This window comes from Anas platyrhynchos, chromosome 2 (assembly GCF_047663525.1).
Source record: "Anas platyrhynchos isolate ZD024472 breed Pekin duck chromosome 2, IASCAAS_PekinDuck_T2T, whole genome shotgun sequence".
Classification (NCBI taxonomy): Eukaryota; Metazoa; Chordata; class Aves; order Anseriformes; family Anatidae; genus Anas; species Anas platyrhynchos.
In genome coordinates, this window is record NC_092588.1 from 54,151,640 (window position 1) to 54,168,449 (window position 16,810).

General features: G+C 35.9%; 1 protein-coding gene across 3 annotated transcripts in view; it reads right to left on the reverse strand.

Annotated features, from left to right (window-relative positions):
• ROCK1 (Rho associated coiled-coil containing protein kinase 1) overlaps positions 1-16,810 on the reverse strand; it is an 86,987-nt gene that overhangs the window by 19,496 nt on the left and 50,681 nt on the right. For all 3 annotated transcript variants that reach the window (XM_072034780.1, XM_038175484.2, XM_038175486.2), the window contains 14 exons: positions 16,425-16,560; positions 15,993-16,084; positions 15,614-15,860; positions 13,701-13,807; positions 12,405-12,555; positions 11,398-11,558; positions 10,440-10,624; positions 9,879-9,948; positions 8,346-8,440; positions 7,167-7,332; positions 6,278-6,371; positions 2,057-2,145; positions 1,261-1,449; positions 576-741 (listed from right to left, as the gene is read on the reverse strand). In XM_072034780.1, coding sequence (XP_071890881.1) covers positions 576-741; positions 1,261-1,449; positions 2,057-2,145; positions 6,278-6,371; positions 7,167-7,332; positions 8,346-8,440; positions 9,879-9,948; positions 10,440-10,624; positions 11,398-11,558; positions 12,405-12,555; positions 13,701-13,807; positions 15,614-15,860; positions 15,993-16,084; positions 16,425-16,560 — 1,948 coding nt within the window. The remainder of the gene's footprint in view (positions 1-575; positions 742-1,260; positions 1,450-2,056; positions 2,146-6,277; positions 6,372-7,166; positions 7,333-8,345; positions 8,441-9,878; positions 9,949-10,439; positions 10,625-11,397; positions 11,559-12,404; positions 12,556-13,700; positions 13,808-15,613; positions 15,861-15,992; positions 16,085-16,424; positions 16,561-16,810) is intronic.

A 16,810-nucleotide genomic window follows, 5' to 3' on the forward strand; every position in this document is an offset into this window, starting at 1 on the left:
TGCTAGCTAATTATACTTTTCAAATATTGGAGGGTGGAAAAATCACTAACCAGTGTAACAGTGGGTCTCAAAATACAGTGCCTGTAACAAACTATATGGAAATGGTTAGCTTTGATTTGTCCGGTACTATTTGTTCTTCTTTTATTCCGTTGAATCAGAGTACCACACTCTGCTATGTATTATTTAAATTTCAACTGTTATTTTTCCACACAGGCAGTTATTACCACTTTTCATAAAGGTGTTACAGTACTGTGACCAACAGACAAGATTAAGGCAATTTTGGGTTCAAGATGTAAGATACAATCAAGATGTTACATAAATGCTGGCCCTTTACTGTATTCATTGTACATTGCACACTACAGTCATTATATTCAAACAGTAATAATTACAGCTGGAAAGATATTCTTTTCACAAAAGTGGATAAAAATTATGGTAATACCATACCATAAAGTACTAGGAATGATGTGAGAAGTTAAGACTCAAGTATGAGCACTTTAGCCATAGCTGCTCATACAATACCTTCCTAAGCTACACATACGAGCGAAATCAAGTACTTAAATGTACTTTTCTCTTACCTGAAAGATTTCCATCTGTTTCATCTGTCTGGAGACTAGCAACACTGGTGGAATCCATTCCTTGCTGGAGGTCCAAAATTTTCCTTCGCAGTTGTTCTATATCACTCTCTTTGCTATCCAGCTGCATCTGTAGTTCGTTCCTGTATGTAGATTCTTCTGCTAGTTGCTGTATTTATATACACACACATAGTTACCTTGATACCAAAAATACGGTAGCAAAGTATTTTAAAAACAAAACTCTTTAGACTTTGAAAAAAACTTTTGATAGAATTAATATAAATTATTGTAATAGAAATGTTCCTGAAATCTAGGAAAAATATTAAATATCAAAGCTTTAGATGATGTAGAAATTTTTAATGGAAATTTTAGTAGAATTTGTTACTTTTTTTTTTTTTTTTTTTTTTTTGAGAAGACCACTGCCTACCAGAGAAAAACTATGTATGAATTGTATACTACACCATATTCAGTTATCATAATGTACCAGCAGTTTCCATGGTTAAGAATTTACGAAGGGGAAATGAATGAGAACAAGGACAGCTACACACTTTCCAAGTTCTCCACCTCACTAAAGCTCTGTAGGCTAGTACATCTGGAAAAAAAATTCCTTTTCTCAAGTGGACAAGGAGCTTCACATTTTTCCTGTGCAGAGAACTTCAAAATGTGACCAAAATTAAGATTATTTTACCGCTTGCATTTCATTGACCTCCTTTTGGTATTTCACTACCATCTGATTGAATTTCTCTTTTTCTTGATTAAGCTCTAACTGTAGCTTTCGGTTTTCCTTATCTTTCTTCCTCAAATCTTGCGTGCTTGCTTTCTTTCTGTCTATTTTAAAATCCTTCCGATTCATTATCTCAGCCAGCTTATTGACAGCCTGTAAAGAGAAACAGAAGATCAGTAAGAAAAATTATATATGCAAGCAAGTTTCATACAAAGTTTCTAAGTTCATCTTGTTAGAGGTTTAGATCAAAGACTTGCGTATTTTTGCTAAGAATGGGAGTTACACTTCAGTAAATCATTATGATCAATTCCAAAACCAAAAATGTGTCCTCATGGATACGGTAAAATGTGTAACTCAGTTACTGAATTTATCAAACTGATGCCCATTTCAAACAGCAAAAACACAAACAAGGGCTGAAACCCCCCCCTCCTTCTCCTGAAATCCAACTTCTCCAGTCACCTCCATCTGTCTTTAAAAAGGTTTCCCAAAATTACAGAAACGCAGTCAAGTACAGCAGAATTTTTCTGTTGCCCCCACAACACACGTCACCAAATTAAACGGTCCTTACTCATGTTAGGAGTAATACCGAGAAGTACTCAGCATCAACTTTCTTTCAACTGTAAATACCAATACATATTATACATCATGATTAATATAAATTTAATCTCAAGCTCTAAGAGTCAGCGGCACAAAAAATGAATGGGAATATATTGGATATGCAATGTCTTATTAATTTATTCAACTATATAGAAAGTAATACCTGGGTCTTCAGAGTTCTCTCAGTGTTGATACTCTTCTCATACTGCATTCTAATATTATTGATTTCCTCCTCCTTTTTTATCTTGTATTCTGTTAAAATAATAATCAACTTTGAGATTTTAGGACAAGGTAAGAAATCCTAAACTTAATCAATTCTGTAATTGTACCATTCTATTTCTCCAGATTCCTATTATGTTATCTAAAGTGCAAAATACAGTTTGCAATGATAGATATTATTGCCTTACTGCTACTGTAGTAACAGAAAATTACCAGAAGAACATCTTAGAAAGGCACCAAGCTGAACTACTACAAACAACATGCATGTGTTTGTTTCCTGTTAAGTTTGTTGCTCCACTCCCTTGGTGTTTGCTCTGTCAAAAATGTTTCTGCCATACCAAAAACATGGAGTAAATAGCCACACAGAATAGGACTGATATACCTGGACCCACTTTCAGCACAGATTCTGAAGCAAGGAATAAAGAAAGTATGGAGGAAAAGACTTTTTTTTTTTTTTTTAAGAAAAGAATGACTTTGTTATGTTTCCTCCTCTCCAACCCATCCACCCACACCAGTTACTCAATTCTATCAGTCTTTGTATCACACCTCCAGTCTCCTGATTTGTTTCCAAAATTTCTGTAAGTACGCATTTCACTGATAAGGATTTCTCCACAAAAACTACAAACTACAAATTATTAAAGAATAATTTTCAAATACTTATGAAGTTAGAAACTTCGTAAACTAAAAAACACCAAGCAACTAAAAACTGCTTTCTCGCCCTATCCCTGGCAAACCCCTGCTATTACCAAAACACAGAACAAAGGAAAAACATTCTTGTATGCTGTCCTTCCCACATAAGTTTGCAACAACACTGGCAACACTACTGATAAGGCCTTTCCTCTCATAGTCAACATACATTAAAATATGCTGCCTGATTATGTATTTATATACTCTTGTTATAAATGGCTCAGTCTTCAAAATAGGATTATAATCAAAGATCAAAGTTTACAATTTATTAAAGGAATAGAGCTAAGCAAACAGCACTGGGTGCGCCGGGAGTCTCTGCTCCACCAGCGCTGTTTGCTTACCTCTATTCCTTTAATAAATTGTAAACTTTGATCTTTGATTATAATCCTATTTTGAAGACTGAGCCATTTATAACAATTTGGGGGCTCGTCCAGGATAAGCTTCTACCCATTGTGTTAAAAGATCTACTATTACCAATAGATATTTTATCCTCTCTACTTTGGGCAATTCAGTGAAATCAACTTGTACTTTCTCAAAAGGCCTATAAGCTGTTTTGTTTTGTTTCTCCCTCCCGTGGCTGCTTGTTGAAACTCTTTCTTATTTATCTTCTGATAAGTTATGCAATGTTGTGTAATTTGCTTTGCTGTTTCAAAAAAAAAAAAAAACAACAGTGCAAACAAATTGTTTTAGTAAATGATCGCTTAACACCTTTGTACCCCAATGTGTTTGTGCATGCAAACGTCCCAATATTTGCTTCGCATAAGCTTTTGGCAATGTCTCTCTCCATTCTGCTTTGATAATCAGTCAGCCCTCTTCCCCCCCACCAGTACTTGGGAAACTGACCACACTCCGCAGCAAATACACCAACACTTCTCAACTGTTAGTTACTTAGATAATGCTCCCACCTTTTTCTTGTCGCACTCAAAGCATTTAAAACCAAAAACAGGATCACAAGATACACCGCCAGGCCCATATATTGGGCACCACCACTCAAAACTTGGATAAAACAGCACTTCTTTTCAGTCTGTCATGCACTTCATTCGTCTCCGCCCACTCCCCTCGTGGAGAACACGGAACCGTGGATCGGAACTCCACACTCACACAGCACAATCGCGCAATCACACAGAGAGGCCTCCAGCACATCTCATTCATACCACAAGAATATAATTTAGAATGATAACCAACCAAACAAGTATTGTCTCTGACTGTGTTCTTCATGGTGTGACTCCACTTTGTTTCAAACCCTTACACTTACACAAATACTTTCAACATGAAATACCTGGACATACAATTATTAACACTCCAGTTAGCATCCCTCCAGCAGCTGAAAACATACCGTTTGTCCACAGCTTCAGGAGATGTTTGCTCCAGCGGTGAGCAGCTGAGAGTGGAGTCCCCTCTGAGCAAAACACTCAGGGTGTATCTAGGGGCGTCTGCTCTGCAGCCGAGCAGAGTGTCTCCTGCCTGGCTCGCCAAAATGACTCACAGAAAGCTGACTCCACGATCAGTAAGATTGTAAAGTAGGCACGTTTACTCAGTTCTGGGCGGCACGGGGCAGGTAGTCCCACCAAAGTCGTGCAGGCCTAACGTGGCAACTTGCTTTGGTTATATCTAGTAAAGGGTTACATATACATGAACATTCCTATACATATGCATAACCTGTCCCTTTGTGAACAGTCCTCCTTATCTCAGACCCCTTGATTAAAGTCCGAACCATGAGGTTGCTTTTGATCTGGTTCTCGGGGTCCGAGAGGCTCCTGTTATCTGGAGGTATAAGTGCAGCACAGGCACATCACAAATGTAGCACATATTCATTCTTAATCAATTGCTCTCTAATTTCTAATTCCAGTGTTTCAGCTACAGCATACTTGCTCTCTTCCGGATCCACGGGTATTCTACTATTAACATTAATGTTCAAAGCCTGACAGACCCCGTCCTCCGTGGACCCAAATATCAATCAAAATACATGGGGTCTTAAGGGTTCTTTTGGTCATTCCATCATATAATACTGGACCATTTTTAATTTACTCTTTAATTTTCTGGGGCCCCTATTGTTCCAATTTCTAATCATTATTCCTAATGGACTTTCTGGTAATTTGCTCCCTTTCTTCTGGTCCTTGGTCATCAGTTCTGTCTGACCCATCTAGGAATTTTACTATAGCAATTCCCCACAGCTCTTGGTTACCTTAGTAAGAGTGTCTTGCAGGGGGTTTAGGACCTATCACCCACCCACGAATCCATGAATCCTATAGGAACCACTCTATAGGAATCACTTCCTTCACCGGCCAAGTCCCTCACAGGAGATTGGAACCACGGTTAGAAGACCTCCACACTGACTTTGGAAGTCTCAGTTACACTCTTACACACACACACAGGCAACCGGATCCCACCTAATCGAACGGTATACTCCTTAAACACTTACAACTCCGTCGTCTTCGTTCGGATCTTCGCGCACAGAATTACGGGCAAAATACAGTGCTGCAGCCAGCAAGGGAGCTCATAAAAAAATCAGATTCTTTGCTTACCTTTATTCAGGTTCAAGATGGCATTAGTCCCAACCTGACTCAAACAGGAGCCACCAAATGGTGGGGCGCCTCTCCTAGATCAAATCAGAATTCAGGAACCAAAGCCATCCCGGACGAGCCCCCAAATTGTTATAAATGGCTCAGTCTTCAAAATAGGATAATAATAATCAAAGATCAAAGTTTACAATTTATTAAAGGAACAGAGGTAAGCAAACAGTGCTGGGTGCATCCTGGTGGAGCAGAGACTCCCGGCGCACCCAGTGCTGTTTGCTTACCTCTATTCCTTTAATAAATTGTAAACTTTGATCTTTGATTATAATCCTATTTTGAAGACTGAGCCATTTATAACAAGAGTATATAGTCCAAATGCACAAAATTAAAATGCAAATCCACTGATATGAACGAGGTGGTAATTCTGAACTCAAGTGACATCTTAAGGGAGCTGAAATATCAATGCAGCCTTACTGTACATACTGGAGATGGAAACGATGGAAACAAACACTTCATTAAGTACATTTTATGCGATACAAAATGAGTCCTTAACAACTTTCATGCACTCAAGTGCATGGCTGGCAGAAAGGGTTAGACAGACAGCATGCAGAAGAGCTGTACTGAACAGGCATTCCTGCAACACCTGCAGGAACTTATGTGCTAACTTGCTTTAAAAACCGAGGGAAGCAAGCCGTGAAGATCACTTTTTCCTGCCTGCCAAAGCTGTGATTTTAATCATTTGCCAACAGTAAAGGTAGCACATGGGAAGAGAATGTAAAAACAGTGGCAATTTACATGGAATTTCAAGATGAAAGCAGTGACTTATTTTTCCACCAAGCTATTTCACCACTATGGAAGACATACAGGACCGTCCTTTCAAATTTCCCACTTTCATTTTGCCACATGCTTCCAGTTCATTTGTGCTTCATAACAAGTGATTTAAAACTCCAAATATGACATACCTTCCTCCTGCTTCCTAATTTTTTCACTGATCTCTGAATTTTCTTTTGTTATTAAATCAACGTCCTTGGTTAATGTGTTATTAGTTTCTTCGAGCTAGATGAAAAACAAGCACATTTTAAAATAAAGAACTTTCCATAAATAAGAAAAATATTTATAATGCTATTATTTTAAATACACTTAATCTGTAAGAGTCTTTTACTTGGAATGTCTTCCTCTGAGTACATCCAAAAAATCTGCTTATCGTTCAAAACTGAATTTAAAAAAAAAAACTTCTCATCTGTCTTGATTTACCAGAAGGATAAAAATATCACTGTCCCAGAAAACATTTTTAAAATGATCTTTGCAGAACTGACAACACTGTAGTATATAATCATAAATCCAAGCAAAGTTAGATAGATTGCAGTTATTGAATGTGACAGTTCAAGATTTTGTGGCACTTTGGAAAAAATAGTACCAGGGGTTCTTTTAAGGAAATAGTTTATTAATGGGGAAAACCTCAAGACTTCTGAGTATTGGTGTTTTTTTGTTTGTTTGTTTGAAGGACTAAATTTTGCAATAAGATTCTGTAACACTATACAAATTTACAGACTTGAAAAATAAATTGGGCACTTACAAGAAATGACTGGAAAAGGCTTAATAACTAATTACAGACATTGGCTTGATTTACAGGCTGGCTTCACCTCAGATTTTCATGAGTCTACATTTGTTTGAGAGTTCAGATGGTGGACACTTAAAAAAAACAGCTAAATCCCAACTGAGTACAAACCTAGGATACTGAAATCATCAGTTGTGCCCACAAGACCTTACAAATTAAAAGATACATTATATACATGTATACCCTCCAGCTGGAGGATATATAGAGATATTAATTAGAGCAGAATAATTTACCCTTCTTATGATGCTGTCCTTATCAGTCATTTCTTGCCTATGTCTTGATGCTGCTTTTTTGCTTTCCTGACTCAGTTCAAAATACTGTTCTTCAAGGAGAGCTCGTGCCAACTGTTCCGACTCAGCTTTGGTTTCAGCTAAATCCAGCTGTGTAGTGAGTGTTTCTCTGTGAAAAGAATAAGATTTTGCTTTTCCTATGCAAAATATTCTGTATTTTCAGGACAAAGTGAACAAACCCAGATTATATCATCCAGTTAGCTGTTATTATCTTAGTTTCCTAAGAAGAACAAGATTAAGACCACAAGCTGTTTTTGTTATATTTTGATGGACTACACAATCTACAACAGTAAATTTACTGTAATTCAATTCAAATTTGTATCATCCATGAAACACCAACCCTTCAGAAACCAAGTGTCAAGTTCTCCTGCCTTTAAGGAATAAAAAAGGCAAACTGGGTAAAGTTTCTGAACATATATAGTGGTTCTATGTCTATGCAACTCTTTGTAGAAAGAGTTGCAAATTCTATCTAGAGCTTGAGAGGCAGTTCAGCACACAAGCCAAATTTTCTTGCTCTTGTTTGGAGTAAAGTCCTATATTTGCTTGCAATGAAACCCACATAAAGCACAGTGGCCAGTCTAGCACCCATGAGTCAAATTCACCCATCAACATGTGACTTGGCTCACAGCATGGGGAAGGAAATAAAGGTGGAAACACATTACTGGAGTATGGGCTCCTAAGTCCTTCCTGCACTGCAAAACAAAATGTGTTTTATGTCATGAAGTATGTATTGCCATGGAATTGATTGATTTGATACATCTGTAGCATATAAAGGCTCTAGAAATATACAAAATATTTACCAGGATGGTACAATCAAATCAAAAAAGACCTGTGGTTTTTTGTTTTTTTTTTCAAGCGAAAGGACGACTACCACAGACTGGAATACTTTTTCAAAATTTTTACAACTTCCACATACAAATCAAGTTCAAGCAAATATGAATAGCCATATTTGTCTCTGTCAGCAGAGGTAACATGCTGTGTATTTGCCATTTTACAAGGTGTTACAGAACAGCTTTGAGGCCTGTTTGAGGTTGAAAGAATTTAACGTCTGATACAAAATCTTCATGAGTGAGACCACTATATGTAAAATTTATGTCTATTTAACAAATACAATGAGCATACTTTTCGTTTTGCAATTCCTGCATTTTTCTTTGAGTTTCTTTATTCTTTTCATCAATTTCCTCTTTCAGTTCCTTAACCTGAGTTTTGTAAAGTGTCTGCAAAAGAAAGCAGAAAAAGAGAGAATCATTATTCAAGTTCCATACAAAAATTTATGGGTTTGGTGCTTGGTTGGTTTTAATCTGTCAATGTATGCCAGTACTACCTTTAATGGAATTTCCTCCTTCTTGCCTGCCCCGTACACTCTTTCCCAGTAGCCTGTGTGTTGGGACCTGATCTGATTAGGTTAGTTTTCAATTTTCTAGTCTGTTCTTCTACACAATTATACAAACACAGCTACCCACAAAAGGGAAGGAAGGTATCCAGGGAACAAGTGAGCGGGTCTCTTGGAAACAACAGGATCCAACTGCATCATCTTTTAGATTTTGAGATAGGGATGCTAAGTCAAACTAAAGCTTAGTACTGTTCTATGCTTCCATCTGTTGTATTTTTTTCTATCTACGCATCTTTTCTCTTAGACTGAAAGAATTTCTTGTGTACAGACTGACTTTGTATTAGTAAGTGATTCAACAGAAGTCTTATCAATATGAATAACTTGTGTTCCTAATCACTGTATTAACACCAGTACCAATTCTGTACATTCAAATTTGATCTTCTACAATAATGTACTTTTACTAAGTTTTCATACTGGATTATGAATGCCTCTTGTTTAGACTACATGCTTGTGAAAAAAGAAAACTGAGAATGACACAACACACTGGATATCCTTGTTGGGAGACTTACAGAGAAATGCACAAAAACCTTAAACATACAATAAAATTATAATTACATGCAGTGTAGTAAATGCCTTTTTTTTTTTCCTCTCTCTTTACCTTCAAGAAGAACTGAATTTAAAGACTACTTCACAAAGTGCAATGTATCTGTGTGTATTCACAAATGTATTTAAAGTTCAGGCCTTATAGAGGATCTCATGCTATTTTTCTATCCAGAGAAATAGAACACATCACACTAATTCCATAAAATACACATCTTGGCTACACAGGATACAGAATAAGGCTCTTCTGTACTCTCCAGGGACTTGGGTACAGAAAATCTTTTTAGAAGGATGAGGAGTAAGTGCAGAATGCTACTGGATCTACGGTCCTTAAATAGGTAGATCAATCATGGAATATATTCCAGTATATATGGAGATTTTGAACTCTCTACAAAGTTTGCACTTATGTCAGGAAAAGAACTCTTTTCCAAGGTTAAGGTACCAACTATTCTAATAAATAGATGATTGAGCTATTCATCTTAACATACTGAATTTGGCAATCAAGCAACTAAAAGGCATCACATCAAACAGACTGTCTGTAACATAATATTTATGTTCTCTAATTTATTGTTCGGTTTTTGTCTCAAGCACGATTTTGTGAATTGATGTCTTACGCCAGGTTAATTCGACTTACATTTAAAAAACCTAAATATGCAAAACTATTCAACTGTTCAATGACTCCATGTCAAAATGTAACATTCAAGATTCTTAGTGATCCTTACCGAAAAATACTGCTCAGCTTCAAGCTGATCCTGAAGCTCACGCATTTGACCTTCATTTCCTCTGTACTGTCTGTGAAAGAATAAAAAAGTGTAAAAAGTCAGGTACGAACAAACGACAAAAGCTGTTTCTAACCAAAATAGCATCCCACAATGATTTTATATTTGTACACACATTATTTCCAAGACCTACAGTTTGCTTTATCCTAAAATTCTGATTTAATTATGTTCTTCATTCTACCCTGATGATTGTTTTAATTATGTATGCTAGAAGAAAAGTAGTACTTTAAATGGAGAAATGCTGAGTTATATTTTCAGCTGAAGGAAGCTATGATAGAAGCATGATTAATGAAAAATGCCATTCAAATTCAGAAAAATAATCAGGTAGTTAAAGAGGATAAGGCTGTTGACTCCCACACAGTAAAACCACAAGTCCCAGATGATACCAGTAAGTAGCATCATATTCAATCCACAAGGAAGCCAAATTTCAAAGTGGCATCTATGCTGTGATGTAAACAATAAGCCAGGGACTGTTCCAAAGAATAGCTCAAGGTTTTTACTTACTTCGCAAGTTGAGCCAACTCAACTTCCAGTAATCTCTTTGCTTCCAATAACGTATTGATTTCCTGTTTCAGTTGCTTCTCAGAACCCTTCAAGTTATCTGCTTCAAAAGCTTGTGCCTTTAATTCGTTCTGTGCCATTATTCTCTTATTTGTCTCTTGCTCTAGCTGCAATGTCAGATTCTTTACCTAAATGAGAAATTATTTCAGTGTAGGAGTATTTGCTGAATAGCTAATTGCATTCAGACGAAAGTTTCATTTAGGGATTACTTGTTAAACACTGTTGCCTAGATGCTACATATTGTATAACGTATGAAAATATTCTTAAATCTCCAAACATTTCAGTACAACAAGCTTACAGAAAGCTTCTGTACAGAATGTAATGGTACAACACCACATAATAAATCTTACCTATACTTTGTTTATTTCAAAGGCCCAAATGTATTTTATTGATCTTATCTGAAAAGCAACAATGGAAGAAACCCAAGTTACCTGCTGAAATGTCCTGCAAACCACCCTGTGGACTTCAGATCTTAACAATTTCTCACCCTAGAAAACACCGCAGCCTACCAGCTAGCTATATGAAAACTCATTTACATGAGTCATAAAGAGAAGTGTTACCACACCCCTTCCCAGTGGTCTGTAAAGAAAAGTAGGGATCTATCTCTTACTAATATTACCTAGTCTTCACATTCACTGGTCTAATTGGCCTTCCCTGAACAAATACTTTTCTGGGGAATGCAAACCCAGAACTGCAAACCATCCAAGCCAGCTAAACTACATAGTCAAAAATCAAAAGAGCAGCCAAGAACAGAAATTACCTACCACCCAACTACAGTCTTCAGTGCTACCAATACACGTATTAGAAAGAAGCTCAGTGTAAGTGAATTTTATTTTCTATTTCTTAATGCAACTATCATTTCTTATTTATACAGAAATTTCATGGTGAAAATTCTACTTACTTCCTCTTCTAGTCTTTCCTTTTGCTCAAGAAGGTGTTCCAGTTTCTGCTGAGATTGCTTCAGGTCAAAGTCTAGCATGGAACACTGTTTTTCAGCCTGAACTATTCGATTCTCTGCCTTTTCTCTTGCTGCCCTTTCTTCCTTTACTTTTTTTTCCATTTCTAAATGGGATTAAGGGAAGAAAAACAATGAAAAAGAATATGTAGCATCTGCAAGAATCTCTTTATAAACAGTCTTACATTTATACTTATAAACAGTCTTACACCCTAACATTTTTCTGACCTTCTTGTTCAGCTATTTAAGTTCTTCAGCTGTTAGATGAACTGACTACTGAATAAAAGTTTCCTGGCATTGCTGCAAGAAACGTTTTAAAAGAAATATTAATTCCAATTTGCATTCAATGCATTGGAATATTATCATGACAAATGAAAAATAAACAGTGAAAAAAATGCAAAATTCAGTTTCTTGAAGCAATCCCTACGAAATGTTATAGACAAAGTTTCATTCCAATGAATGGATAGTAGATGGAAAGAAAAGAAAGGCTATCTTCTCAGCTTTCTGAAAAGTTATGAACTCCACATGCAGATACCAATGACCTTCACAAGTAAAACCTGATATATTCAACTGAGCTACCATGACACTTCTTTGATTCATGGATGTTTATCTATAAAAGAAACTTCATCATTTCAGACGACCCTTGGAGAAAGTCAGTATTTTTAATGCCGTTACATAGTTGTGAATGTCCCAAGACATCTCTGTCTTGATAACACATTCTTTCAATTCCATTTAGCATTAGCCAGAATTATAGGACTCAGTAACATTTTAGAAGCCAATGAATGTTCTGAATTGCAAAAGCAGTAAGATATTTTGATTTGAAACGTATTTTCTTTATATTAGGAATCAAACACTTGTGTAAGAGTGTCACATCATTAGATCATGGGTTTAAGGTATCATAATTAAAATACTGTTTATTATGTATTTATCCAAAACTTACAAGAAATACTTACCACACATCGCAACTGATTTTGCCTCTTCTATTGACTGATGTTTGTCAGTTAACCGAGCTTTAGTCACTTTGTGTTCATTTACTTCCTGTTCTAACCGGTCTTGTAATGACTTTAGTTTGTAGTTCAAATCTATCTCTAAATTATTCTTTTCCTAAAGATAAGAAAAAAAGTTACCAGGTTCCTATAATAATTCTGTAATATCTGAAGGAATACTTCCCCCCTTCCCTTTTTTAGTGTTAACTTCTTGTTATGAAGAAATTCTCAATGTTATTTTCCACTTTTATAAAGAAGGCTAAGAGGCAAAATCTGTATTCAGTGCCCTGGAGAAAACTTCACTAGCTTTTATTTCTATTCTATAAATTCAGAAGATAATGAAATCTTCTCAATTTGTGTAATTAGTAGTCGCCTAAATTGGAAACATAACTATGCCATTAACAACACTAGAGCACAAAGGAATTTTTATTATTGTCACCTGGATGCAATTACGTTATTTCATTGGTGGTAGCCCCAGCCATTAACAGTAACTCACAAAACTAGCAAGACAGATGAGCACTGAGAGACAGGACTTGCCTTTGGGTCACCACTTCATATATTTCCAAATGAGAAAAATAACTTCTTGCACCTTCCCTAACCTTCCAGAGGTGATCGTCTCTCTCTGGTTTATTTGGATAGGACACATAACACTGAAAATCTTTACCTGACCTCAAAACACAGAGGTATGCAAGTCCATCTGGAAAAAACAGTGCAGGATTTCCTTTTGTTTTCACCTGAATCTCTATCTTGGGGCAGAGACCATAGATATTAGGGGAACATGCTGTTGTCATTCTTTAGGAAAGTAAAAATTTAAATGGCTCAGCTCCACGGTTGATAAAAAAAAAAAAAAAAAAAGGTCTGGCACTGACCCAGCCAAATATAAATCAAGCAAAAAACATAAAGCTTTTTTTTGTTTTGTTTTGTTTTTAATTTCAATTCATAGATTTCTAGGAAGTAAGTTTAGGCAGCAGTGGTCAGACAGGCAGAACAAAAATTACTTGCTATTTACAAAGGTCTGGAACCTTGATTGTACAGTGAATGACAAACATGAATTTTACTCCCAAAGCTACAAGAACCAACTGAGAAGCTACAAGACCTTACCATCCTGATTAGACTATAAATCAGTTAGCACTATATAGTTCATCATTTAAACACAGAACTGATTTGGACCCAGGACATAAACCTAGCAACGTTTATTATTACTACTTGAAAATGCAGTCAAAACTGCCAACGAACATTAGCCTCATCATCATCTTACCATACCTTTTCTGAATGATTAAGCAGATCCTGTGCTTGTTTTCTTTCTGCTTCCACTCTTTCAAGATTATTCTTAAGGTTTTTTACTTCTTCTTGTAAAGTTGTAATCCGAACTGTCAAAAAATGAAATATCATTCAGTATTTATTACTAGATTTAAATCAATATTTCTTTCCACAACCTTTATTGATTTCTGGGACTGTAAAATATTCTCACCTTCAAATTTTTCATATATGCAAACGCTACACATTGTAAAGCAAACTGATCTTTTTAGCTACACCATTAGAAATGGTTCATAGAAAACAAATCATATGCAAAACCTGGAACCTGCCTCCCGTCACTCCCAATATCCAGTATGAAAACTTCTTTCCATTAATGCAAATTCTGCTGTGCTATGCAACCAACACCTTTTCCAATGTTAACTCCACTAATGTATAAAATAAAATGCATTACACAGAGGCAATCTCAAATGGATATACAGGAGTTAATGAAATACATATTCACCTGACTAACTTGAGCATTCTTCCCTGAATAGATGAACTAATTAATCTCCCACCACCTACCAAGAGACCCTGTCAGGTATCAGATGTTTATATTAAACACTAAGTAATGGTACGCATTTCTAGAGTGAAAAGTCTGTACCAAATCCTTTAAAACAAAGAAAAACTTACAAAAGTATTTTGATTACTCTGTATTACACTCAATACCTTAGACACAGTAACTATAGTGTACCAGAATATACCTATCAATTCATTTATGTCTGTCTACGTTACAGAATGATTCCATTAATTTTTTTTTTTTTTTTTTTTTTTTAAGTATAAAGAGACACTCTGGCAATACAAAAGAAACTACAGGACAGGGAAGAAGAAAAAGTCTTCCTGAATCTTAGTCTTTCTGCATTCATTTGAGATGTGCTATTAAAATCAGCTGTATGATTGTTTGAAATACATAAAGCTATTCATGTGTATACCAGCAAAGTACCTTACTCCGATGCCTTTCAGAATAACCTCCCTTTTGAGTTGAGTTGAATGTGGTCAAAAATACACATTTCTAAGTGCACAGAAGTCTTCTCATGCAATTTTTTTTACCTCCTGCTTGCATTTAACGACAGGCTGTACCAAACTACACTCCATGTCAGTGAAACTATACACTGACTAAACTGAAATTATTTTACTATACTTAAAGCATAGTGAACAGGCAACTTGATTCTTGATAGTTCTTACCTTGTGCCAAAGAACGTAAAGTTGACCTTAAAACACAAACACACCCAAAAGCCCTCAACACCTCTCTCCAGTCTATACCAATAAGCAAAAGATAGTGCCTCATGGGCAGTGATTCTCAGTACTGCTAACAGATGATTTAGAACAGCAAGTTAAGGTGCGGTATCCATTAGCATAGTCATAAGCTAGCATATCTAAGTAGTTTCTACTGCTAAGAATCATAAGTATAAATGATAATGTTCTCCAGGTATCCAGATCTGTATCCCTTATTGTGCTTTTCATCTTCTAACATCACTTAGAAGCATCACAGAAAGAAAACAAATGCAATTTAAGAACAAAGTAGCATTCTCTAAAAACACAGAGCAGGTTTACATCAACTTGGCTGCATCAAGGTTGGTAAAACACAGTGTTGGGTGTTCTCTAGCACTACTACCAGCTTTTCATATTTTTGTACCATACGTTTCAGACTTTCAGATAGATCAGCCCTATAAACTTCAGTGACTTCCTACAGGCTCCTCTTCGACTTTGATACTCCTTCTTCCAAGCGCCATTCGGACACGACCACATCTTCACAAATTATTTTAAGAAGTCACACTAATTTTGCAGATTGGCTTTTCCTTTCTTCACGTCTTTTATAAATAGGCTTTTTTTTTTTTTTTTTTTTAAAAAAAAAGAGCAAAGTATAAAAAGAGAAAATTTACCCTGTAGCTCTCCAATCATTTCAGATCCATGACTTCTGTCCCTTCGTTCTGATTCCAGTGCTGCTTGCAGCTGGTAGTAATCTTTCTCCACCTGCAGTTTTGCACCTTCTAGGACTCTGCACCTTTCCTGCAGTTCTCTATTTAGTGATTCTACCTGACTTAATGACTTGCTCATTTCTGTGTTACCCTTTCTCAGTCTTGCTGCTGTATCAGATTCTGTCCTTAGCAAGTCATTGGCTTCTTCTAGCTGTTGGGGGGAAAAAAAAAAGATTCTCAAATATAAAAATGATTTATTGGAACCAGTTTTATTATATCTGAATGCACAATACTGCTTCTCAGACCTAAGAAATAATGAAAGCAATGAACAGAAACAACATACTTGTTTTTGTAATTGTGTTATCTTCTCATTTGTAATTTGTGAATTCTGGTTGATTTTTTTCAAGTCTTCCATTTGATCTTTTAGCGTGGACACTGAAGAGAAATTACATCATTAACACAAGAGATTAAAAAAATCTTTAATTTTTACATAAACACATTCAAAGTCTTGGCACTTAAGTCCTTAGTTGGCTTTTTTCTTATGTACATTTTTAGATCAAATTCTGTGCCTGCAGAATACAGTCTGCACATTGTAGAGAAGACAGAGTAAGACAAAGACGTGTTCTTGTTAAAACTCAAATAGAAATTAACTCAAAATTTGTGCTCACAATTTGAAGAGATCCCTTTCAGTAGCACTCAACATGCTAACATGGTAAATTATTCCCAAAAAACACACCATATACCTCATCAGTTACAACATGCCAACATGGCCTACCTTCATTTTCTGCATTCCTCCTCCTCTCATTCTCTTGTTCAATTTTTCTTTGGTAATCATTTATCTTGTGCTGCAGTACCATCTTTTCCTTCTCAATTTGAGACACAGTTGTTTCTAAGTTCTTTCTCTGATTTCCCTAAAATTAAAAGCATCGTCATTTTCTATTTACATTTTAATGAATGATCCCTAAACCAGTATCTCTGCAACTAATTAGCTAAGGACACTGATGCATCATTTCCAGCGAATGAGTTTCTGGCTCCTTTCAAAAAACATTCAGAAAAAATGACTTTTTTCTATTACAAATGTACCAAATTACTGAAGAAGTTTTTGTTAACATGGCATTTAAATAACCATTAAATAGTATTAGGAGATGACATAAGGAACTC